Here is a 27526-nt window from a genome sequence, read left to right on the forward strand (position 1 = left end):
TATGTGTGTGTGTGTGTGTGTGTGTGTGTGTGTGTGTGTGTGTGTGTTTTCAAACATGTGCAGACAAAGGTTTTACCGCTGGTTTAATTTTCTTCTTTTTAATAGTTTTTGTTTTTCACTAAGAAGTTTTATAAATAAAAATGTCCAATGTGGCTCATTGAAGGGTTTAAGCCCTAGTGCCAGCAAATTCACGAACATGTGTTACTGAGCCAGTCCAAAACTCAGCACATCAGTCTCATACATGTTTGGTGGAGAATGCTCTCAGTTTTCCTTTACTAACATACAACAAGAGTATAAATCACGTTCGCGGTTCAACTCTCACTTCATCAATTTATCTTCCCTTCTCACGCGCAAATAACTTCATTTGACTCAATTCTCGCTCACTCTTTACTCTCTCTCCCTCTTTCTCGCTCTCTCCGTCGGGTTTTATGAGGTCACTGACGAGCAGCCACTCAGTGCTGGGCTGAAGCTGAAGGAGCGCTGTGAGCTCCACATTAGTGGATAACAGGATCGGGATCTCTGGAGCGACGGAGACTCCTCAGCGCAGTCCGCTCAGGGTGACGACTGCAGCAGACCCGCTACAGCCTGCTCCAATAAGCGCGCATGAAGTGAAACCAGCCCCGGCAACATGCATCTCTGAAAGCGTTCAGCGGGCAGTCTTTTGTCTAGCCTGAGGAGAGGAAAGTCTGCAAGCCCACTTTCCTTGCTCCACTGAGGTGAACTGAGCGTCAACAGAGCCTTTTTCTACCCTGTTTTTCCCTTTCCCCCCTCGCTCTCTTTCTCTCTTCCGCCTCTCGCAGTCCATTGCTCGATATTGGACATTTTCTTTTTTTTTCTCTTAAGCGCCGCGGTTTCCCCGAGTCTACCTGTTTGCCCAGCACCCATGAATTCAGAAAAAAATGTGTATCTTGGGAAAGACAAAGGCATCATGCGGAAGAGAGCCTTGCTCCTTCGGAAGGGTTGCAGCTTCGAGATTTCCAGGTAGGTCCTCTTTTCTTTTTCTTTTTTTTCTTAACGGTGGGCGATTTCATTTCTGTCTGGGACATGAGGGCGATCAAAAAATGGCCAGAGTATCCCACTGGAGCTGCACTCTCGTGACAAGAGCTGGCACTTAGTTTCTGATCTATGTTTCACCTTGTGGATCGGGGATTTAACCGGGATCTGGCGTGTGCGCGCGCATAGATGAGCAGAGGGATTCCCCGAGAAAGGAAAAACAAGCATTGTTGATCCAAAAAGACCGTACATTCATAACCATGACAGGTTTTAACCTCTGTTTCAAATGAAAAGATGCATTTTGGCCATCATGCCGTTTCCATCTCAGCACCGTGCGTTCACGTTTCTTATCGGACCGTGGAAGGATGCGTTACGCACGGGCTCTTTTTGTCTGCGCCTGACTCTGCATTATTGACAGAGCTGCCCAGCTGCAGGACGCGGTCTTTGGTGATTTTAGAGCCCGATTCAGGTGCTGATCGTGCAGCCCACTTGCCACCAACATGCACTGTAGAATACAAACAAATCCACGTAGCAGGTATTATGAGATCACATGCGGTAGTGTTATGCCAGGAGGCACCTGTGAGTTCAGACATCCAAACAGGTGAAGGCGGGGAGGGCCTTGGTGACAAGTAGACCACAGGCTGCGGAGCTAATATGACTTGGCTGTGTGGTACAGCTGGGTTTAACCTCCCGCTGGTGCTTGAACGTGTGGCTTCCTGTGGCAACCTCCTACTGTGGTTTATCTGCTGTAACATCATTCATCAAATGGTTTGGGTACCTTGGTCAGGGCAACTAAGCTGCAGTTTTACTTAAAAGACTCTCACTTTACTGATGTCACACCAGTTCCTTCCTCTTTACATAATCGCTTTTTTGTTGACTATACTCCCATGCCGGGAGTGTTTGTTGAGAACTTGTGACAGCAGATCTGTTAGGTGGTCGTTTTAACTAAGGTAACTTTCTCTGTTAATTGTTTGGTGTATAAAGCAAAACGCTTATATATAAAAAATGGAAGGCTCACAATTCTGAGCTTTTAGGTCCAATAGTGTGGCAGTATAACCTGCAGGTACTCAGTCAGAGTGCTGTGTCTGTGCAATATTGAGCCAAGTCACTTTTTTTGTTCATTAAAAACTCATCTGTTCGTTTTCCTAGAGACAGAGCACAGACTGATATCAACATTTAATGAATCCCCCATTTGATCTGTGTTTGATTTTCCATTATCTACCGCAATGTGAGGCTTGGAAAGGCAAATAAATATACATATTTAAAAAGGGATTCCTATGATTGATTTCCATATTAATGATGAATTGTTAGGAATCAAGTTTTATCACTGTGGTCATATCATCTTGACTACTCCTACCTTCACTCCAATTTCCTGCCGTTTCAGACGAGCTGCGGAGGTGTACACCAGTGCAAGATTACTCACGGATCTCGCTTCATTGCTCTTATGGCTTATAACTTTGTCCCAGTGTGTCTATTGATGGTGAGACTTCTGTCAGGGAGATGGCTAAATCTCTGACTGCACGTCTGACTTATGGCAACAGAGCCATGTTTTGCACACAGGGTGCATATGTGGGTTGAAATTTGGCTAGTTTTGTGTCCACTTACATTCAAATTACACATCCCTTCTAATGAGCCAGACCTGTCTCGTGCAGTGAATGAGCTTCCTCCATTTCTGTGCTGTTCTGCGCTGGACCCAGAGTCACATTGTAAAGCTTCCTGGCACTCTGTCTCTCAGACACTAGCAGTTTAACAGACAATCAATCAGAGGCAGGCCTAAAGTGGGACTGCGTGGGGAAATAGATTCTCTGCTGTACTGAGAGGTGGAGGGGTGGATATGGAAGACACTCAAGTGAGAGGCTTCTGCTGAGAAGTCTGTGTATAATTCATTGCACTGCAGAGAGGCAGTGCAGAGTGTCACATCTGACCGTACAGATGTGACACATTGTGACCACTTCTTAAGCACACATACTGTACGTTAGAAACATGGTGTCACAGGCAGGATCAGGCTTGCTCTCTCTCACACAAACTGGCAGAGTTGTTCTACACATACGTGTAGCAAACTCTATTATGAAGCAGCTTTATCTAGACATTTTCTCCTCCGGGCTGCAGACAGTGGGAAACATCTTGCAGCATTTGAAAGGAGTTCCTTAGGGCACCAGCTAATGATTCTGTTGTGATCATTTAATCTTGTTATTATTTTCTCAGTTGATTCATTCGTTGCTTGGCCCATAAATCTGAAAAGGGGGAGGAAAAAAAGCGATGAAAGATGAAGATCGTAATTTCCCAAAGTCCAATGTGACATTTATCAGATGTCTGAAAGCATGAAAGTCCCCACGATGTTCTGCAACAAATGGTCAGTCAATCGTGTCGTCATTTCACGACAAGTCCAAAAGCTCAGTTAACGGTGTAAAGCTGTCATGATCGGTGCTAAGCTGCTGGAGTTAATACACTCTGGTATAAACATGCCACATCCCATTAATATTTCCAACTGTGATCTGGACACTGCTTCATCATGACTAAGCCTTATCTAACAAAGTCAGCGGAACACCAGTTGGCGGATATTCTCACTGACAGCATGTAGCTGCAATGCTTAGATGGACCACTGAAAACAATTACGGGGCCATTTTCCTCTGCTGGTCTTGATTTATTCGGTGAGGGATGCAGGTGGTTCAGCTGGTGTGTGTATTTCTGCGCATCAAGTACAGTTGTGCACATGTCTAAAGGTGTCTGGACTTAAAGGGAAAGTCCACCAATTTTACACTCAGGCCTATCTAGACTCCATAGCCTACCGTGGACCTCTGTACCTTGTGGCTCAAGCCTACATTTGCTATAAGCATAATGCTCTCAGTTCTCCAGTTTAGCAATGAAATGTACAGTGACTAATTTGGGAACCCAAGTCTGCTGACTTATAGCCTTTGGGGGAATTTTGAAGCTTCCTCTGTAGCCTCGAGGACTTCCTGTTCTCTCTACCAGTCAATATTTACGAAGGAAGATCAATTTTAAAAGCATCATTGGGTCTTGTAGCTTTGCAGTTCTTAGCACTGTCACGTGTCATCATGAAGGTCTGGGCAATCTCCTGTGACTGGATTGTGTGTGTGTGTGTGTGGGGGGGGGGGGGGGGGGGGGGTTGCTAGTTAGTCGAACTGGTTAAACTAACTTGGCCATATGTGCAAACTGTGGACGTGAAACCCTGTGATAGACTGGTGGGCTGTTTAAGGTGTGCCCTTTTCATCCAGTGTTAGCTGGCATAGACTCCAGGACAACATGGCTACCAGGTTTTCACAGAAAGGGTGCTTCTCTGAAAAAAAGAAGGGAAGCAAAGACTATCTCCAGTTCTGCTGAATCTGTTTGGATCCAGCCTGAGACTGACAGTGTTCTAGAAATGCTCTGCTAATCTCTGGAGTATGTTTTAAGAAATATGAGGTTAATTATGCTTGTGCATACACTCAAAGCAAGTACATAGAAAGCATTGTCTTTGCCCTGGAGCTTTGAGCTTGACAGAGGGAGAGTCTGGATATCCTCCAGGAATAACAAATCCTTACCTAATTACAGTCTTTTTCCATTGTTTTCCAAAACAATCGCAACACGTCTGTTTGTCAAGTCCGCCTGTCACTAAACTCTTGGCTCTGGTTTGTCTCAGAGCACTCCCCACCAGCCTTAGCTAATTGTGCGTCAACGAGATTAGGCTAGGTGTCACTTCAAGGAGCCAAGAAAGAGCTGGCTCGACTCTGACCACGAACTGGCAGAACAATCGCAACTTCAGGAAATAGTGCAAGAGAGACAAAGAGAACTATGTGAGCACTCATTGCTACTAGTAAGCACAAAGATGAAAAACAAAGAGGCCACAGGGAAGAAGACGTCCCCTGATGAAGCCTGAATCAAAAACTCAGGGGAAACCTCGCTGTGTCGAATTTTGGGGGGGGGGTCACTTATCAGTCCCTCATCAAGAAGCTATAGTTTATTTAAGTGGTAGCTGCATGTTACTGGACCGCAAGGGAGACTAACAGAGACCAACAGAGAACAACATGTGAGTAAAATAATAGATTACTATGGTTTAATTTTGTAACACAGACCTATTAAACAGTTCAAGATAAGAAGTCTGTTTGCATTATAGGCAGGGGAAGATTAGGTTTTCACAGCATGGGTTAGTTGTTTTGTGCTGTTCATCAATCACTTTTCTGTTGGCTTATCTGCCTGTGTATGCCTCTATTCACTCATTAGACTAACAGTGCAGTACCAACGTCACCTGTGCAAATACAGTAGATCTCTGTGGTGGCCTGCGAGCTGTGAAACTCTCACAGAATGTTAGTCACTCGCCCTTTCATCCTCACTTGCCTTGAACTTCTCACTCGAGCGGTTATTCGAGCACACGCGCTTTGAAGTGCTGTCAGTGTCTTCATTAACCTTGCCTGTTGCCAAACCCACAGTGTTTTGTGTCTAGAGGTGTGAGGGTGTGTGTGTGTGTGTGTGTGTGTGTGGGTGGGGGGGGGGGGGGGGGGGGGGGTTGCTGCGCGTCACATCGCCTAAAGACCGAATCTAGGAGAAGCCGAAATCCGCTGCTCTCCGTGCGCTTCGTAACTGAACTGGAGTGGGAGTGGTGAGCATATGTACAGTGGCTTGCAAAAGTATTCGGCCCCCTTGAACTTTTCCACATTTTGTCACATTACAGCCACAAACATGAATCAATTTTATTGGAATTCCACGTGAAAGACCAATACAAAGTGGTGTACACGTGAGAAGTGGAACGAAAATCATACATGATTCCAAACATTTTTTACAAATAAATAACTGAAAAGTGGGGTGTGCATAATTATTCAGCCCCCTGAGTCAATACTTTGTAGAACCACCTTTTGCTGCAATTACAGCTGCCAGTCTTTTAGGGTATGTCTCTACCAGCTTTGCACATCTACAGACTGAAATCCTTGCCCATTCTTCTTTGCAAAACAGCTCCAGCTCAGTCAGATTAGATGGACAGCGTTTGTGAACAGCAGTTTTCAGATCTTGCCACAGATTCTTGATTGGATTTAGACACCAGACAGGTCAGGGATAAAGTTATTGAGAAATTTAAAGCAGGCTTAGGCTACAAAAAGATTTCCCAAGCCTTGAACATCCCACGGAGCACTGTTCAAGCCATCATTCAGAAATGGAAGGAGTATGGCACAACTGTAAACCTACCAAGACAAGGCCGTCCACCTGAACTCACAGGCTGAACAAGGAGAGCGCCGATCAGAAATGCAGCCAAGAGGCCCATGGTGACTCTGGACGAGCTGCAGAGATCTACAGCTCAGGTGGGGGAATCTGTCCATAGGACAACTATTAGTCGTGCACTGCACAAAGTTGGCCTTTATGGAAGAGTGGCAAGAAGAAAGCCATTGTTAACAGAAAACCATAAGATGTCCCGTTTGCAGTTTGCCACAAGCCATGTTGGGGACACAGCAAACATGTGGAAGAAGGTGCTCTGGTCAGATGAGACCAAAATGGAACTTTTTGGCCAAAATGCAAAACGCTATGTGTGGCGGAAAACTAACACTGCACATCACTCTGAACACACCATTCCCACTGTCAAATATGATGGTGGCAGCATCATGCTCTGGGGGTGCTTCTCTTCAGCAGGGACAGGGAAGCTGGTCAGAGTTGATGGGAAGATGGATGGAGCCAAATACAGGGCAATCTTGGAAGAAAACCTCTTGGAGTCTGCCAAAGACTTGGGACTGGGGCGGAGTTTCACCTTCCAGCAGGACAACGACCCTAAACATAAAGCCAGGGCAACAATGGAATGGTTTAAAACAAAACATATCCATGTGTTAGAATGGCCCAGTCAGAGTCCAGATCTAAATCCAATCCAGAATCTGTGGCAAGATCTGAAAACTGCTGTTCACAAACGCTGTCCATCTAATCTGACTGAGCTGGAGCTGTTTTGCAAAGAAGAATGGGCAAAAGGATTTCAGTCTCTAGATGTGCAAAGCTGGTAGAGACATACCCTAAAAGACTGGCAGCTGTAATTGCAGAAAAAGGTGGTTCTACAAAGTATTGACTCAGGGGGCTGAATAATTACGCACACCCCACTTTTCAGTTATTTATTTGTAAAAGATGTTTGGAATCATGTATGATTTTCGTTCCACTTCTCACGTGTACACCACTTTGTATTGGTCTTTCATGTGGAATTCCAATAAAATTGATTCATGTTTGTGGCTGTAATGTGACAAAATGTGGAAAAGTTCAAGGGGGCCGAATACTTTTGCAAGCCACTGTATCTTTAAGAAGAAAAAAAAGAAGGAAACATATATTAGTGTTTGTCCTTTTGTGGTTTCCTGGTGAATTTTTTATAGTAGGCTTCAAATGTTAGATGCTTTCCTGTAGGTTGTTTTTAGACCTTCCAATACACCAACCTTCTGTTTATGTGCAGAGGCAATGCTGATGCACTCTCATGCAGACTGAAAGTGGCTGTGATAGGCTGGTTTACTGGGGTCTCCCCCTGCTTTACAGTCTGTCATAAAGCACCCAGCAGGAGGAGGGGGAGGCTGGTTGGGTGGACCGTTTGACATTTTTGCTGACTTAAGGTACTCCTCTGCTTTGCATACTGTGGACGTTCTCTCGCACAGATGTAAAGCTTGTTCTGCACAGTATGTGTTTGCATTGAAAGATGAGCGCAGGAGCGGTGTAGACAGTTAGAATTTAATGCATTAAAGGTTAACTGTAACTAGGATTGTTTATGTCCTGCAAATCAAACAACTAAAGTTGATGATTTTGTTTTTAATGACTCACAACAACATTTTAAATATGGTCTTCTTTTTCTCAGTTTGAGGTCCAGGGTGCGTCTCTATGTGGAGATGCCCAGATGTCCCCCTCCCCAGCTTGCTCCCAGATGCCTGGAAAACCACTATGTTCAGTTTTCTAAAATAAATAAAGAAGAGCATTTAATTCTGACATAAACCTTTAATACACCGATATTATCATTCACCCGATCTATCTGTCAGAGTCATGTGACAGAGCCATGTTTATGGTTTGTTAAGGTTCAGTCTCTTAACCTTTCGAGGCTTAATGGGCCTTTATTGTCACAGATTTTTAAAGCAAAGCAATGTTGATTGTGGTTTTAAACAGTAAGCAGCCTGTGGTTTCTTAATCTGTGGGTTAAAGTCATTTTGTTGACTTTTTGATCAGAAACCTCCTCTGTCATTGGCTCCTTTCCTCTATTTTCATCACATGTCCAGAAAGCTAGCTGCTAAAGAAAATACACAAAATCCTGTTTAACCTAAGGTGTTTGTGGTTAATGGAGGAAACTAATGTTGACAAATTTAATAAGAGATGTATTTAAAATGTGAAAGGAATCCAGTGTGATCATTTCAAGTTGCTATCTTAATATGGTTTAAATTTTACATTTACAGCCAGTTTACAAGAGTGCAATAAAGGTTCTTATTTCATACGTTCTTCAGGTTCATCATTACTCCCAATGCAAATTAACTGCTGCAGATACATTTACTAACAGATAGGGAGTGTATCTTAGAGTTCAGCTAAACATACTTCCTTCTTACCCATATGCAAAGGTTTCATATTTACACTATACAGTATTGTGCAAAAGTGTTGAGTCACCCTTAATTTCTTCATATTTTGCTTCCAAGGAGATTTTCTTGTCATTTTTAAAGAGGTCTTAAGCAATAGTTTTCCAGTCTTTATCTAAGTCTCTCAAAGTTTTTCTTTAGACATTGGTTGTTTTTTCATGCATTGTCATTCGACTTCTTGTAACTGTTTATCTTCAGGGAAATGTTTGTTTTCTTTTTAAATCACGTAACACTGACTGATGAATGAGTATAAAAATCCAGGGAATGGACTATGTTGTGCTTTTTGACAACTAGGCAAAGAACCAGTTTTAAGACATATCTTTAAGCACTTTGTTAGCAGACGTCTGTCACAAAAACACACAATTTTTCCCATTTCTGCAGTTGAATCTACAAGAAGCACCACTGATAACAGTGTTTGACAGGTGTCTGAGAGATGTGTCTGGCCTTTCAGTTGATCCATCTATTGTTCACTGTCGCTTCATCACAAATGACCTTGACGTATGCTTAGCTGTTTAGAAGTCATTCTTAAGTAAAGGAAACAGGAAGAAAAGCCTGAGATGTGTCAAATTACACACAAAATTGAGTAAAAATGACTTTTGGTTGAAATCATTATCAGCATGATGTACAGATTCTGTTTTGGCCTTTATATACTGCATTCCCATAAATTCTTACATATGTTTCAATAAGTCAGTGCACCTTTCTCCCATTTTCCTGCAAAATCTAAAGAAATCAGGGGTGGCTCAAAACATTTGGAAATACTTGCATGACAATAAAACGTGTTTTGACATGTAAGATTATATATACGTACTTTTTTTCTAAAACATTTTTACAGTTTCTTTCACTCATGGGTGACTCCACATCCCTTGATTTGTTTTTGTTGCTTTTTTATATTACATTTCCAAGTTCACACAGCTCCCTCTGGAGACATGAGCAGCTTTTTACAACTGTTTTCACATATGCAGCAGATCTGTCAACACACTTTGAGGCTTTGAATTTTGGCACCTCCCCTGTTTTTTAACTATAGTATGGAAATGATCGTACATACATTTCCTATAAATGAATTATCCAACTGGTAAACTAACCAGTTATTTCAGTTTCTGCTCCCAGGAGTGCCGATCGCACGCTGTTTTGCTATATTGTATTACTTGTCTGATTTTCCCTACAAGGTTGTAGGCTGGGAACTGAAATCATGTGCACACGGCTGGTTCTGCTCTGCTCAGCCACACAGTCGGTCTCTCAGCAAGGTCTGATAAACACTGGACTGTAATCGCTCCCATATGTGGCTGCATAGCTCAGCACAACCCAGCTCAGTTCAGCCATGCGCACGATGCAGCGCACCAGGCTCATTTTGACAGAAAAATAGACTCAAATTACTACGAGGAAGAAAAAAAAGAAGAAGCTGAAAACGAAAGAAAAGTCCCTCACTTGATTACAACCCCATGTAAACTTTTATTCTTTTGACTAAAACATCTGCTTCCATTTAGGGTTTTTTAGACACATACCTACACATTAAAATGCACTGTGCACTGCTCCAGGAAAGCTTGGAGTGGAAAACATTTCCCATTATAGTTGGCCGGAATAAGACCAAGCATAGAGCGAGTTGTACTTAAAGCCGGGTATTGGTTGAGATGTGGCCACCTCAAGCTCAGCCGCAAGCCACATGCACACAAGACTCATAATCTGGGGAGCGTTTTATTTTTTTCGCAAAGTATTACAAACTGCCTTTATAGCAAGGTCACTTTCAAAGTGAAAGTAAATGTTTGAAAGTTGAAAGGAAGTCTGCACATATAGAAAAGCTGTGAGTATACAACATATGCTGTTTCACACCCACCAGCTGTATCGTGGTCATACTTAAAAAGTTATCCAGGAGAGATGATGTGAGAAATGGAGCGTGTGAAGGGTTACTGTTGGACATTTTTACCCTGCGGTTTTATAGGAGGCCAGCCAAAACCACTTCTTGGTTAGCGGGTGAGCAACAGAACAAGACATGTAAGAAAGAAGGAGATGGAAGTGCAGTTTAAACGCACTTGTAGAAAAATAAGGGCATGCAGAGGTTGTGAAGGCAAAGCTGAAATAAACTCGCTTAAATTTGAGCTTGTATTTCAGAAAACTGCTCAAAGGAGTTGTTGCAAACCCCCCACTCCACCCCACTATAGGTCTCATGCTGCAGTTGCGTACAGATTACATTGCATGATGCTATTTCTTCTGTGTTGTTTTGGATGAAGAAAGCATGCATGTTGGTTTACACAAACAGGTGCATACTCACAGATGCATTTTCCCAACAGTACATCACTATTGTTGCCGAGATGTCCGACACAGAGTCTTTAAGACACCCTCTGAGAAATTTTAGGCTTTAGCACCTCATGTGTCATCCAAATGAGGAACGGAAGTGATATACTGTTGCATTTTAGTGTGGGAACACCCTTTGAGGAAGTTGAGACAGCAATGATATGGCCCAAGGCAAGAGGAGGTTAAAGTAAGTGGGACTGTTTAATGCTTTTAAATTGAGATAACCTGTTGAAAAATAAGAAAATTAGGCTAGTGTCTTTCATACTTTTTTGTCTGGTAACCACATTTTTAAATGACCTTTGGTGTGATGTTTGCATTAGTTGGAAAGTTAAGAGACTAATGTCAATATAGTTAATTCTGATAACAAGAAACTGAGTACTATGTGTATACACAGGCGTCATCGATTATTGTGATGAGTCGTTGCAGCCTTACTAAACTATGAAATCAAGTACATGCAAATGTGCAATGCTAAAAAATGAAAGGAATACTTTGAAAACATATCAGATCTCAATCTAAAAAACATGCTGGATATCTACACTACTGGGGACTGGGTAATGCGTTACAAATGAAATGATGCCATTTAATGTCATTTAATAAAAATGAAAATTAATGGTATGAAAAATGGTGCTCAGTAGTTTGTATGGCATTCCTGACAACATCAGGACATGCTCCTAATGAGACAATAGGTGGTGTCCTGGGAATCTCCTCCCAAATCTGGCAGTCAGAGTTCTTTTGCCTAAACTGTAAAGGGCTGCGTGTCCCTCCATGGATATGCCTCCCTACACCATCACTGACCAACCACCAAACCAGTCATGCTGAATGGTGTTACAGGTAGCATCAGGGCAAACCTGCTCTCATCTGTGAAAAGCTCAGGCTGCCACTGGTGGACCTGCCAATTCTGGTATTCTATGGCGAATGCCCTCAGGCCACACTCATGAAATCTGTTTCTGATTGTTTGGTCACAGACATTCACACCAGTGTACTGCTGGACGTCACTTTGTAGGTCTGGCTGAGCTCACACTGTTCATCCTTGCACAAAGGAGTAGATACCAGTCCTGCTGATGGGTTTGGAACTTCTACAGCCCTGTCAAGCTCTTAGAGTAACTGCCTGCTTCCTGGAATCTCCTCCATGTTTTCTAGACTGTGCTGGGGGGACACAGCAAGCCTTCTGGCAATGGTAGATATTGATGTGCTATCCTGGAGGTACTTCCTACAACCTCTGTAGGGTCCAGGTATCGCTACCAGTAATGATACTGACCCCAGTTAAATGAAAAACTAGTGACAAAACAGTCAGAAAAGATGGGGAGGGAAAAAATGTCAGTGGCCTCCACCTCTACCTGTGCCTCCACCACTCCTGATTTGGTTGTTGTCTCATTGTTGCTGCTCTATTGCACCTGTTGTTAATTTCATTAACACCTAAGCAGCTGAAACTGATCCACAAATCCTACAAGTTTAATTGACTTGATGCTATATTCTGATTAAAAAGTTAAAGATTAAAGTCAGAGGTCATGTATTCTCAGAAAGACAAACATCAGGGTGGGGACAAAATGTAAACTCAGTGACTTTGATCGTGGCTTTAGTGTTCTTGAAACTGCCGATCTCCAAGCAAAACAGTTTCTGGAGTTTAATCATCATGTTGCAAACGAGCAGTAGCTGTGCATGGTTCAGAGAATAATGCGTGAATCAGACACAACAGCTGTGAAACCACAGATTATATCAGAATGCAAAACACCTCACATGAACAGAAGAAAATGATGTTGGGCTCCATTGTTGTCAACCAAAAACAGAAATGTGAAACTACAGTGGACACAGGCCCTCTAAGACATGGCAAACAGAACAGTCAGATCAAACTCAGTTTCTGCTGAGGCTGAAGATGGTAGGCTCAGAAAATTTGGCTTCAACAGCATGAATTCATGGACCCAACCTGGCTTGTGTAAACAGTTGCTGTTCCCACTCATTTTACTTTAAAGGCCAAAGCTTATTTAAATATTGCTGCCGACTGTGCGCATCTTCCAAAGGTTGCCCGCAGTATGATGATGTAAGTTGTCTGAAACTGCTCTTATGAACATGAGAAAGAGTTAAGTGGACTTCAGTGGCTTCTGTCTCTGATTAGAGTCTATCACAACTCCTTTGGGATATGGTAACACAGCAGTAATGTGCAGCTGCAATATCTGCAGACTTGCTAATAATATTTCCTACATCTCACAAAATTCGTGCCACCAAGAACTAATACTTGATGATTGTGCAATTTTCCTTCTCATTCAACTGTGATAAAAGCTAAAACCACAAGAGGGCAGACTCTCCCTGTAAAAACAGTGGGACCATATGGCGGCATGATATAGGCTGAAAAGAGAAGGATTGAAGAATTCGCACTCACACACAGGTACACATCTCTCACAATGTGAGATTTTATAACTGCTCAGATTATGTGAGGATGAGTTCAAATTCACGTTGAGCAGCATGTTTGATATCACGTCTCTCCACTAGGAGGAGGGTGTACATTAAAAAGCAGTGACATCTGTGAGGACACCAGGAGGAGTCCACCCAGGGTTTCATATCAGGCATTAACTTCACCGTGTTTATTTTCGTGAAAAAAGCTGAATTTATCTTATGTCTATTCTGCATTCAAGCAGTGCACTCATCTACACGGTGTGTCAGGAGCTCCGTACCTCTCATGAGCCTAAAAACAACAACAAATGTCCAATAAGGAAAATATGGAAAAAAGATGTTTTTCTTTGATTTCAAAGTTCAAATTCCTAACAGTGTTTATGGTAATAAAGACATATTTTTGTTACAAAGGGAAACATATTAGATTCAGTCATTATAAACTAAAAAAACCCAAGTGGTTCCAATATCAGCTGTCACTAAATCTGTCACTTTGGATACTGGGCATACTCTATTATATTTTGCATTGACTCCTGTTGCTTGAAACGGTCATACTGTAAGCGTGGGTACATTACATGATTGAAGATATAGGAATTCTCATTTCTCAGTAGTACTTTATTCATAGAGTTAATATTATTTCTCAGTTGTAGGTCTTTTAACTGTGGATATGGCACTATTTAATAACGATATGTTTCTTGTGGGCCAGCCCTCTGCATTTTGTCAAGCAGTTTTGCTCTCTCTTTTTCAAGTGGTGTTTCTATGTCACGCGTTTCTATACATTTTCCCGTAAATCTGAGAGTAATAAAGTCTTTTAGCTCTTGTTGTTAATGCCAGTGCTGTTTGGTAGTGACCAGGTCTGAAACACAGTTTTGGCGTTAAACAAAAACATACAAAAGCAGACACTCGCATGCACATGTAGCTAAAGTGCCAAGGGCACAGAGGTGTCCAGGACTGGTCTGAGCGTCACAGGCAAAAGGTTAATTCACCTGATTACATTTAACGTGACTGCCATCATCAATCGACACAGCCTGACATAGTGGCATTTCACTGAGGCCACATGGTGACCGGCTGGCATTTGAGATGCACTAAGAACAGAGAAGCCAAGGCCTGAATCCAAATCGTGTGTGTGTGTGTGTGTGTGTGTGTGTGTGTGTGTGTGTGTGTGTGTGTGTGTGTGTTAGGGAATGACTCTTTCATTGTCCTAAAGTCATTGCATTTTGACATGCTTCCTTCTCTGATAGGTACCTAAGCAACTGTAACTGTGATGTAAATGTTGTGCAGCAACATGCACACTGAAATACAAAACCCTGATGGTGAAGCTGGACTATGAGTAGCAAGCATTTACAGTAGTTCATTTACACCAGGGGTCCCCAATCCCAGTCCGCGAGGGCCAGTGTCCCTGCAGGTTTTAGATCTCACCCTGGGTCAACACACCTGAATCACATGATTAGTTCATTACCAGGCCTCTGGAGAACTTCAAGACATGTTGAAAGGGTAATTTATCCATTTAAATCAGCTCTGATGGATCAAGGACACATCTAAAACCTGCAGGGACACCGGCCCTCGTGGACTGGGATTGTGGACCCCTGATTTACACCATTGATAAAATCCTGCACAGTCCAAGCTAGGTCAAGCTCCTCTTCCAGTGTGGTAATCATTATAATCGCTCAAACTTGCAATAATGAAAGGGAATAGAGGTGGGCAGAATGATCCAAATATCGATAGTACTGATACTAACATTGGTACTGGATTGATACTAGCATGATAGGATTGATACTTTGTGAAAAAAACAAACATTTTTCACTATGAAAAATGTCTACGTGGATCTCTCTCCCACTGGGCATAAGATCTCTGGACTCAGTAGCTTCTTTCAAAAAACAACTAAAAACATCTTTTTAGAATTGCATTTTGTTAACTGTTGTCTGTTTTGTTTTATGCTCTGTTATTCTTGTGTGAAGCACTTTGTGATCTTTTATCTAGATAGTTGCTATATAAATAAAGTTTTACTTACTTACTTACTTACCTGTATCGCCTAGTTTTTGGTTTTTTCACAGCCAGTCATATTCTAACAATGGAAGCTCACCCAAAGTGTTTGAAAAACGGGCACATTTACATTCCAGGTCTTCAGAAAAAATAACACACTTTCAAAATAGGTGAAAAACTGGAAGGTGTGGTTTGTTGTGTGTTCTAATTATTGTGGAAAGTATAAATCACTGTGATGTGATGGACATTAAAATGTGCTCATGACTTGCAAATTTATGATCAACTCATAAATCATAACACACTGCTCTCCCTTACTTTAAACTGACAAAGGCAGCTTATGTATTGATATTGGCAGTACAGTATTTACTTGGTATCGGATGGATTCCAAATTCTGCAGCATCACACAGCACTATCAAATGGAGCCATCTTTAATGACTGGTTCCTCTTGCAGGTTACACATTATCCACAAGCAGCGGCTCATCAAAAAAGTGACATCACGGCAGGTGTTTTCATTTGCATGTCACGTACATGACAGATAATAACCCCGCTGTGCATGTCGTCCACTTTTGCATATTATTTGTCTGCAGTGTTTACATTTTTCGCTCATTTTCATCCATACCAATGTATTTATAGAAGATACTCCCACTGGATTTCGTGTGATGTAGCCATCACTGTATATTATACACTTTCAGACAAGCCTCGTTTATCCTATGTGTGGGAAAAGTGCCGTGGCTTAGATCGTGAGACTGCAGGGCCTGAGTGGCAGCTGTCCAGAGAGAGGGCGGTGGAGCTCAAAGGGATTATCGCACTATTGAGTCAAGAGCTCTTGATCCCCACCTTGTAGCTAGCTTCATGTGCTTCAACTGCCGTGGCTCACCCTGCAAGTGAATAAACAATTAGTGTACCTCTGCACCTCAGCCTTACTGGCATTGACACATGGACTGTAAATCCACACACTGTAATGCTTACGCCTACATATATAACCTGATCTTTAAAGTTCCAGTCGTCTGGGGAACAAAGAGCCTGAGAAAGTCCACTACTGCCGCGTCCTGCACACATACAAGAGTTAAAAAACAAATTCTAAACATTGATCTTTAACTTCCTGCTGAAGTCCTGAAGACAAATCTTAGTAGATTAATTTTTTTTAAATTGAAGCTCTGCAACATAAAGCAGCTATAATTTAAATATTGCAGCAACTCTTTGCAACTAGAAAAAAATAGTCCACTAATTATGTTTAATTTTCTTTGCTTATGCTAATCAATTTCCAGTTGCAAATTAATTGGACAGGTTGCCTCGCGGGTAGGAGGCAACCTTTCAAACTGACTGCAAAGCCATTTAACACTGACTTAAACTAAACCTGGTAAAGAAACCATTTTAAATTTTGTCTTTAGGGACTTTAGTAAATGACCTGACACAGGACCAGTTGATTCATCTACTGTTCATAGAAACCTCATCAGAAATTTTCTCAATAGAAGGGTAGAAAAGATAGAAAAGGCTGAGGCATGCCAAGTTACACAAGAACTGGACTGAAAATCAGTGACAATAGGCAATCAAATACATTTTTGATTCTAATCGTCAATGTTACGGCCCTAGCTGGGCCTCCTGAAACTGCCCTTGTGTGGGCGTGGTGTTTTTCTCCGCCTCCTCCTCTCTTGCCACTCCTGCCCCCTCTGTTTCTCTCACGCTCCTCTCTCCCAGGACACAGCTGCTCTTAATTAGCCTCGTTTGCCACCTGAATCCAGTCAGCAATCACCTCTGAGGCTATTTAAACTGGGGATGAGCTGTGAGCAGGGTGGTGTTCTCTGGTGTCTCTGCTTTGTTGTCTTGGTGTGTGGTTATCCTGCCTGAAGTGTGGAGTTGTGGAAGCAGTATAGCTGCTTTACGTGAGTAGTGTGGGCTTGTGGGCCTCGGCAGCAGTAAAGCTAGCTGCTGCTAGTGACAGGGTGAGCTTGTGGGCCCCTGGAAGTGCCTCCTCGTGGTGTGGAGTTTTTGTTTGGTTGTTGTGTTTTTTGTTGTTATAACCTTTTTTCCTTTTTCCAAGTGTCATTGGTAAAACGGCGTTGCCGGCTCTTTATGTTAAGATTATTTATAATAAAGACTATTTTATTTACTAAAAGCACCTGTCTGTTCTCCTTTCATTCTGTTCTGGACTCATTTGTTACTGGTCCCCTCACTCGCATGCCTAGACCCCTTCGGGGGGACGTAACAGTCAACATTGAGCTGACAGTCAGGAGAAAGGTACAACAGTGAGTGTCTGCAGCCATCTGTAGACCACGGTCATGGTGTGGGGCTGCATTTCAGCCAGTGGTGTTGGAGCTCTTGCAAAGCTGATGGAAATATGAACACTACAGAATGGTGTGTTCCTGTCTGATCCAACATGCAATACTGTCTAGAAAGCATCTTATTGGCAACAGCTTCATTTTTCAGCATAACAATGATCCCAAAAGAAGTAAAAGCATACCTGAATAGAACATCATAGAGTGGAACACTATCAGTTATGGACTGGCCCCATCCCAGAGCCTGCATCGCAACATTATTGAAACAGTGTGGTGTCACCTTTACAAAGAATGGAATAAAAGGCAGCTGAGATCCAAAGAAGAGCTTTGAATATCCTTCAAGCAGAACTATTCCTGAAGACTACTTAAAGAAATTAGAAGCAAGCTGCCTAAAAGAGTGCAGGCTGTGTCAAACTTATTAGAACTGTACAAACTAAAATAAAGGCAATATTTTGGTGGATTCATGTCCTGTATTATTTAACTTTGTACGTAAGCTGTGCATTATATTCATCACCTCAAGCAGGCTGTTGTTATATTACACTTACTGTAGTGTTTCTTCTCAGCCCGTTTTGTTATGCATTCAGGATGCCCGCCCTCCAACCCCACCCCCCTTTGCCGTATTAACAGGCTGATCTGCGAAGAGGAAGTCTATCCCTGTTCTCACTTCCCTTGTTAAAGAACAACTTCATAAGCATCCGTTAAAAGAATAAACCCTTTATGCAAAGGCCACGGACACCAGTGCACGATATGGTGTGACAGTGGGAGGGTGTGACAGAGCTGTGTTTATGTAACTTGTATGACTGCCTCTTTGTGCGAGTTATTGGCCCCTGGGCTCTAATTAGAGCTTAGGGGTGTTGAGCTATCTCAGGTTGGCTCATTGTAACTCAATCCTGACCTGAGAAAACTGCATACACGAACTCCAGTCTCCTTTAAAAGGTTTTTTTTTTCCTTCTTTTATTTTGTTTTTGAAGCTTCAGGCTGTGGCAGATTACAGCTGCATTTCAACATGAGCTATTTATAAAGGTTATCACATCCAGAGAACGAACAAGACAAAATGCCATGTGTGTTGGTAGCTTTAGGTGTTTTCCTGTAGCATGGCATGTCACAGAGGGGGGTTTCTGCTGATTAAAAATTGATGAGCAGCTGAGTGCCATGTAGCCTGAGCCGAGCATTCCTGCAGTCTTTCATGTTGTGTGTGTGTGTGTACGTAGGCTGAGCTTGAGACACAGGCTGTGGCTGCGCTATTGTGAAGGTATCATATATACTAAAGATCACATTTCACCTGCTGTGTCTGTGTGTTTAAAGGGAAAAACGCGAGAGAGCTCAGAAATAAGATTTAAAATCCATCTTCACATGTTTCTGGTGTCATTATTGCTTACTTTTTGTGCGCCATCCATTTATTCCATGTACTGACCTGAGAAGTATTTTCCTTCCTTTTTTCCTGTCCTGTTTTATTAAGATGTTAAGCGACAGCTTTATTCATTTCTCAAGTCCTTCTTAACAATATTGTGAAAACAGTTTCGATGGTTGCTCCTTAAGATCTGTTTCTGATTACAACATTCATCTGTTAAAATAGAGGACCAGATCCAAAGTTATTGTTATCTTTTAAAAAGGATAATGATGCAATTTTTGTAAATTTCCTCTGTTCACCCATTGAATATATTGTTATTTATATAGTGCCACAAATGCAACAGCAGTTGCCTCAAGGCACATTATAAACTAAGCTAAAAACTTACAATAATACAGAGAAAACCCCAAGAATCAAGAGTGGGAAGGAAAAACTCCCTTATGAAGAAACTTAAACAAGTCCAGTCACTTTTCTTTCCATGCTCCTTAGATTACAATGACCTGGATGACTGAAAACCTTCACAGACTATTCTGAAAGGATTCCACAATTTGTAGATGCATTGTTTGCAGATTAGAGAGTACAGCCCCGTCTGCTTCACAATTCATCCTGCTACTGCTTAGACCAGCAGTCAAAATCATCAATAAACAGCAGTTGGTTCCACTGGTACCATCGCTGTCAGGATGCTGGGTCTTTTGAGTTTGACTTTGTGTTTTTGTGACCCTTTGTATTATAATGATGGTTTAAGTTCAAGTTTTATAGTTTAGCCTCGAGTCGAGTTCTTTCTACGTTTGAGTTTTCTGGTATTCCCAGTTTATGGTTTGTCTGAGGTCCCTCGTGTGTGTTTGTCTCACCCCTGTGTCGCTTGTGAGTCTGTCACGTCATCTGTGTTTAAGTCTCCCTTGCCGTGTGTGTGTGTGTGTGTGTGTGTGTGTGTGTGTGTGTGTGTGTGTGTGTGTGTGTGTGTCTTTGAATTTTATCTCCCGTTCCTGTTTGTGTTCCCCTCCTTGTTTTTCATTCCATGTCTCTCCTGTCTGTCATGTGCATCAATGTGTGTTCTCCCAACCCGTCATGTCTCTCCCTCCCTCTGTTTCCATGTTTCCATGTCTCTTTGTGTCTCCTCCCTATGTCTCCCCAGACTGTCTTGTTCCTATGTACGTTCCTTCCTTCTGGCCCTGGTGTCTGAGTCTGTGTTTTATTTCCTGTTTTATTTTGACAGTCTATCGTCCAGTGTTTAGTGTGTTTAGTTTTGCTTTCCCCATCTCTTATGCCTATTCATTCCAGCTGTGTTCCCATGTTTTTCCACTTTCCTTGTCTTCTGTGTATATATTGTCTCTGTCTCCCTCAGTCCCTTGTCGGTGCATCTGTTTACACTCCCTCATGTCTCCATGTTTCCATGGTATTTCCAAGTATTTAGTATTTAGTTTTCCCAGTTTAGGTTTTTCATGATTAATTCTTCGTTTAATTTGGTTTCCCTGTTTTGTTCATGTCTGTTATCAGCCACAATAAATGTCTCGTTTTTTGTTAAGTCTAGTCCATTCTCCTTTGTCTGAAATTTGAGTTGTATAGAAGAAAATGTTGGTAATTCCCAAACACTTAACTCATTACTTTTGTTAAGTGTAAAAACTTATGGATCCAGCTGTAGCTAACTGAGATGTCACTGGTCTGATTTACTCAAATCAGCTGGGTCTTGTACCTAGCCGCAACACAGTTTCTTTTTTCTGTAACCAGTTATTCTTCACAGCATCGCATTCATTTAAAATAATAAAAAAATAAAAAATAAAATCCAGTGCTTGTTCATGCAAAATAAAGAATGTGGAGTTAGACCCTCATTACTTATACCTGGTATATGACCAGATTTCTGTGAGTCCCCCAGAGCATGTTGTGCACTAGTGATTGATTTATAGAGCGAAAGAGGAAAATCTCTTTTAATGTTTTCACTCATTTACCAATACTTTATAAATCGGCCACTATCCATTAATAATAATATCATTTTAGTAGCCAGGTTGTCGAAAAATACTTGGCAGGATCTTTTACTACAACTGGCAACAACAGCGGTATTTTTCAAAACCTGGCAATCCAAAACTGTTCGTCATTTATAGACAACCAGTGACATGCAGTAACATCAACAACTCTCTCAACAATAAATCTTTTAGTTACAACTTGGAGCCCGTGACTTTGAGAAAGTAACGGCAGCCAAACATTTCCAATTTACATGTTTAAGCTGACTAAATCTACACTGGAGACCATTTCCTGCTACGTACCAGAAGTGATACTTAAGAGATCGAAAATTAAATTTCCCTCCACATTTTTTTTTTCTTAAGTGAGCCTCAGCCTGAAGTCATGCATCTTGAACATCACTTTGCTCTCCGGGATACCGAGAAGCTTCGCGCACGGCATAATTGACTGTGATGTAACAGCGTCATTAACCTGGAGAAGAATAAGCCGCTCTGAATGGTGCTTTTTGCTGCACAGCCTCAAGCAACAAATTGTGTCCACTTGAAATGCACCATTGATGAAGAGTCTATGTGTAAGAGAGAGAGAGAGAAGGGGGAAGAGAAGGAGAGGGACAGAGCGAGGGCGACCACACAGTAAACGCACAGCTCCTATGGCAGATCCGTTCCGCTTCACTATCACGCAGTGAACAGTTTTTTGGCTCTGAAGGAAGAGCTGCAAAAAAAAAAAGCAGTTGGAATACCAGTTGTGGGGCTTTTTTGTTTTTTGGTCAGCAGTTGTCGGAGTTTGCGCCGCAGTGATGACCAAGCGCTCTTAGCGGGTTAGGAGTGGAGAAAGACGTCCGTTTGCCGTTTGCTGTCGCCTTGTCCGCTGGACTAACATCGCATGGGGACATGAGCAGTGTGGATCCATCCTCTAACAAACTGTTGACTTTCAATCAGCGGTAAAAAACAAAACAAAACAAAAAACAACCTAAATCCCACTCATACCTGTGTGAATACCGCTCACTCATCTGTTGATTGCATGCTATCGTATCTCCTCCAGCACTCGCACATTTTACGCAGCTGAACGCAAATTAGGCTGGAAACACCTGCTCTGGTGTCTTCCAGCGTTGTCACCATTTGTCGGTGCGCAAAGTGCGCATTGGCACCTGCTAGATCCGCGACTTGTTTGTGCACTAACTGGCAGGTTTTGGTCGAGTTCTGTCTACTTTACGTGTGAGGTGCATGATTTATCGGTCTTTGCTCGTTTACTTCTGTTAACTAAAAGCGCCGCTGAATCCACAAGTCTCCAGTCTGGAAGTAAAAAGCTCCTCAACGTACAGCTTTTAATTAACGAATTACTGTCGTTAGTTTTAAAAATTAAAAACAAACAAAAGCAAACCAAATTGGTTCATTTATTTTCTTTCATTTTTTCCCGAGAGAACAGACATCACAGGCGCTATGTGCATGGAAAAATATGAATTATTCATAACCTGCTTTTCAGTTCAAGGTGTGGAGGTGCATTCGGCATTCTGGCTTTGTGTCAGTATAACATATGTGAGCCACACTGAAGGCAGGCATCTGGCTTAAGCTGAGCAGCTGAGTTTAGATGTAGTCCAAGGTTGCTTACTGTGTGGGAGCTCATTTCCAGCTTCTTCTTCTTCTTCTTTTTTCTTTTTTTTTACAGTAGATGGGAAATGCCACCGCTGCGGCTCTTTTAGCAGCTTAAAAGGGAGAGCTTTGGGCTGCAGTGACAGCTGAACACAGAGACTGGGTGTATAGGAAATACTCTGAGGTGCCAGCAGCATACTGCAGCGTTTGTGTGAAGATGATTGTGAAATGTCCATTCTTAAAATGATTTCTAACATCGCTGATCTGGATTTTTTTGCCCCATTTTGTGTGATTTCTGCATCATCTTAGCTTTCAGTGATCACTCTTGCAAATTGTGACTTAGTTTTATTGGGAATAATTCATAAGTCCTTATAGAAAAGTTAATGAGTAGCAGTTACTTTGCATACATATACTGTAGTGTGCTATGCAGCTCTGTCAGTAACTTCACCTTGATATTTACATGCAAATTTTCTATATCACATCCTGGAGTGCACAATAAGAAATTATAATTGGGATACTGAATGCTTAATTAACAAATTAGTTTAAGGAATTTCTCATACTACCCAAAAATAGTCTTCCAGTTGGTAGTATAACATCATATTTTTGCAGTAATTCCTAATATTTATAGTTTTTCTTCATGTGTTGTTATGACAGCCTGTGTTGGAAAGCCTTCAAAAAGTAACATTATTTCTGAATTGTGTACCAGCTAATGGATATTTTATGTCGGCCCCAAAAGTCTTTTGTTTGGCATTGTTCCTGCTCCTGTTGGCATTGCAGGTTTCTCTTTTTCTCTCATAAACAAATCCCATTTTGTTGTGATTAAAGAGTCACACAGTGCTTAATGTAATAGGAAAAAATGACTGGTTTAGTCTCGTGGAGCAGTTGGAGGTTTCGTGTGATGGTTGTACTCTACATTTCACTCCATTTCAAAGGCTGCTGTCCATTGTCTTGTGACAGAAACCACAATTTGTAACCTCTCCTGTACTGCATTACTGAGGGCAGCACTTGAGTAATGAATATCCATCTTACCTTGTTCGTTTCGAAGCGATTTCTCTTTGCTCTGAGCTTTCAAAGTCATTTTGCTTTGGCTAACAGCCATTATGCTGCTGGAAAGTGATTGTCTGGACTGCTGTGGTGCAGAGTTCAAGCTATGATGTCTAAACATATGGGTGGCTTCAAATGCAGGACTATAATTTCAGCTGTGCTATATCTCAAAACCATGTAATGACACACCATGTCAGGAGAGTGAGGTAGCTTGATGGGCTTACAGCCAGTCATACAAGCCTGAAAGTGGACTAGCTGCTCTGATGCAAACAAGGTGATGTGAAGCAGATGTAAAGTTCATCATGTACACACTTTTAGTACACTGTGTTACAGGCACAGACAGCAGGGGTGGGGGGATGGTATATAGATTAACTATCTATATTGATTTCAGAGTTGAGGATTTTAATGTTGTTATGAAATATATAAATACACTCGCTGGTTACCTTATCGGATACACTTTACCAGTACATCTTAGTTGGACACCTTTTAGTTTCCAAACTTCCTTAATTGTATGTGCTCGAAACATTCCTTATACATGATCATGACGGACATGATGGCATCACACAGTTGCTCCAGATTTCTTGGCTGTACATCCATGATTTGATCTCCTGTTCCAACACGTTCTATTAGAATGTGATCTGGTGACTATGGAGGCAGTTTGAGTAAAGTGAACAGACTGTCATGTACAGGAAGGCAGTGTGAGATGATTTGAGCTTTGTGACGTCGCACATTATCCTGTAGGAAGCACCCACGAGAAGATCTGTACACTGTAGTCATAAAGGGACAGACATGGTTAGCAGCAATACTCGGGTAGGATGTGGTGTATAAGAGTGGGGTTTAAAGTGTGCCAAGAAACTATTCCCCACACTATAACACCACCAGCACCAACCTCAACCTTTGCTAGAAGGCAGAATGGAGCCATCCATTCCTGTTGTTTACAACTGATTCTGATCCTACCATGTGAATGTTGCAGCACAACTCGATACTAATCAGGCCTTGCAGCTTTTTTCCAATCTTCTGTTGTCCAATGTTGGTGACCCTGCATGAACCGTAACCTCAGTTTCCTGTTCTTGGCTGACAGGAGTGGCACCTGGTATGATCTTCTCCTTCTGCAGCCCATCTACTTCAAGATTCGACATGTTAGGATGCTTTTCTGCATACCTTGGATGTAGCCAGTGGTTGAGTTAGTATTGGTTCGTTATCGACTTAAGGCAGTTTGGTCATTCTCCTTTGACTCCTATGGTGAATAAGGCATTTTTACCCAGAGAACTGCCGCTCACAGGATTTTCCCTGATGATTCTCTGTGAACCTGTGTGTGTAGAACAGCAACATTGAAGCCACATTCAAATCTCCTTTTTTTTCATTCTTCTGGTTCTTCTGTTTGAATTTCAGCAGGTTGTCCTTGGCTATGTCTACATGTTTAAATGTACTGAGTTGCTCCCATGTGATTGGCTGAAAGAATAGCTATATTAACAATCAGTTAAACAGGTGTACCTTATATTGTCACCAGTGAGTATGTGTATAAATTGGAATATATACTTGAAATCCTGTCTGTGTTACACTCCTCCTCCTCTGTTCTCTGACAGGTACATGTTCCTCATAACATTCAGGGCACTTCACTCCCGCAGCTTGTTCCACCTCTCTAATAGTTTGTTAGCACAGCATGAATGTTGCTTATCTGTTTGGTCTGACTGAAACCACCTTGAGCACAAACAAGCAACTGGCTACACCTCACACATGTGCTAAAATTTCTTTCATTTTCCAGAACATATAAAGATGCAGTCTCGGTCTGGCAACAATGTTTTTCCCTTTGAGCGTTATGGAGGTTGTGAGGTTTTGAAAAAATAAAAAAAATAAATAAAAATAAGTCAAAAAATATCAGTTGTAAAGATTTGATTACTCTGCATGCAGAACCACTTGTACATGCATCTTTCTCACAGTTCAGCCCTAACTCAAAATATGAGAATCTTCATGCATCATTGGAAGCTCCAAACTAATAAAATGAAGAAAATGAGCTTCACTGGGAGATGCAGTGGTTCTCATTAAGGAGATGGTTGAGGTAATTTCACCTAATCACCTTCCTCCAAGATACAGTCCCTTTCATGACCCTCTCTCTCAGAGGTACAGTGAAGGGCAGCAACTCCCATTATGGGCAGAAAAACCCACGGCACATATAGTTGAAGGTATTGTTGTGCTGGACCACTTTCTTAATCGCATCTCTGTAGCAGAGGCAAGAATGAGGGATGGGAGAGTGTAAGGAGACGATGATGGATACATCCTGTAGTTCACACACACACACACACACACACACACACACACACACACACACACACACACACACACACACACACACAACCTTTAAGCCTGAGTGGGCATTATGTATTAACAGCCCTATCTCTGCCTTTATCTCATCTGCAGAGACAAATAAACCTTACCACAGAGTGAGGAGTTAAATGGAGGTAGAAGGGAAATAGAGGGTGTTGGCCAAAAAGGAAAAGGGAGCTAAACATGGGGGTCATAATAGGCAATCGTGGTACATGGTGCATGGTAACACAAGATATTCAAAATGTGGAAGGTATACAGCTAATAGCACACTGTTATTCACTGAATCAAGCTGAGCACCCATCAGCTAATCAGTTGAGTTAGCTTTCAGGAACAATGGCTAATATTTTGGGGCTTCTGGTGTCGCCGGTGGATCTCTAGGTGAGGACTTCCTGTACTATTGTTTCCTATGCAGATGACTTTTGAAAAACTAATAAAAGGCAGCAGCATTGTGAGACTATATATGGTTTTGATGCCAGAACTTAGTAGAGAAATCCTTGTTCACAGCTGTAAGATTCTTCTTGTAGTCTGTCACCAGGTTTGCAGACAACCCTGGAGGGATTTTAGCCCACTCCTCTTTACAAAACTCTATAAATTCTTTTAGTTTCTTGGCGGCTGCTTAGCAGCTCGAAGCGTCAGCTTCCTTTATAGATTTTCTATAGGATTGAGGTCTGGAGATTTGCTAGGTCACTCCGTAGCCTTAATATGCTTCTTCTTCTCCTTTGTTGCCTTGGTGGTATGTTTTGTGTCATTGTCATGCTGGAAGACTCATCCACTACCCATCTTCAGTGTTCAGGAGGTTCTGGTCCAACACTACAGTACACATACCTATTCATTGGCCCCTCAATGAGATGAAGTTGTCCAGCACCCTTAGCAGAAAAACAGCCCCAAAGCATAATGTTTCCACCTCCATGCTTGACTGTGGGGATTTTGTTCTTTAGGCCATACTCAGCATTTCACTTCCGCCAACCATGGTGGGTTGAGTTGATGCCTGAGAGCGTTATTTTGGTTTAATCTGTCCACAGCTCAAGCCTTCTCTGGATCATTTCGTGTTCACTGGCAAACTTAAGAGAAGCTTCTATATGTGCCTTCTTGAATAGGAGGATATTGTGGGCTATGTAAGACTTCAGTCCATTACAGCATAGTGTGTTCCCAATGATGTTCTTGGTGACTGTCTCCAGTCAATTATAATCATTAACAAGCTCCTCCTGTGTAGTTTTGGATTGATCCATCACCTTTATCATGATCATCCTCGTCCCAAAAGGCAAGCTCTTGCATTGATCTCCAAATCAAAGGCAATTGATTATTTTATACTTCTTTCATTTTTGAATAATCGCGTCAATAGCTGTTAAGTTCTCGCCAAGCCTCTTTGTGATGGTCTTTTAGCCCATTCCAGTGTTGTACAGGTTTGGTTGTAATCTGTGTGACACATGTGTACAAAGCCAGTCAGAATATCAACCAAACATCCAGAAAAAAAACAAAATAAAACACTGTCTATCCATTAAAATGGAACTATCATAAATATTAGAGACTTCTTATCTCTGGAAGTGAGAAATCTTATAAATTCACCAGGGGATCAAATAATTATTTCCCCCCACAGGGGAAATAATAATTTGGCAATTGCACTCCTTATGTTTTGTCCTTATTGTGGATTGTTTACTGCACCCAGTACGATCCCGTTCAAATGTGATTGGTTAGCAGAAGACGGATCACAGGTGGACCACATACAGAGAGCAGAAACCTTCTGGTGTTACCCCTTGCCTTCTAATCCTACTCTCATAA

At 41.9% G+C, this 27526-nt stretch overlaps 1 protein-coding gene across 3 annotated transcripts in view; it reads left to right on the forward strand.

Annotated features, from left to right (window-relative positions):
• The first annotated feature begins 520 nt into the window (after window positions 1–520).
• Window positions 521–27526, forward strand: part of garnl3 (GTPase activating Rap/RanGAP domain like 3) — a 90434-nt gene continuing 63428 nt past the window's right edge. For 2 of the 3 annotated variants that reach the window (XM_063478209.1, XM_063478211.1), the window contains exon 1: window positions 521–981. In XM_063478209.1, the coding sequence (XP_063334279.1) occupies window positions 884–981 (98 nt within the window). In that variant the 5' untranslated portion in view covers window positions 521–883. Of the gene's footprint in view, window positions 982–21400; window positions 21730–27526 lie in introns of those variants that run through there. The other variant, XM_063478210.1, reaches the window with a different exon arrangement.

This window comes from Pelmatolapia mariae, linkage group LG7 (assembly GCF_036321145.2).
Source record: "Pelmatolapia mariae isolate MD_Pm_ZW linkage group LG7, Pm_UMD_F_2, whole genome shotgun sequence".
NCBI lineage: Eukaryota > Metazoa > Chordata > Actinopteri > Cichliformes > Cichlidae > Pelmatolapia > Pelmatolapia mariae.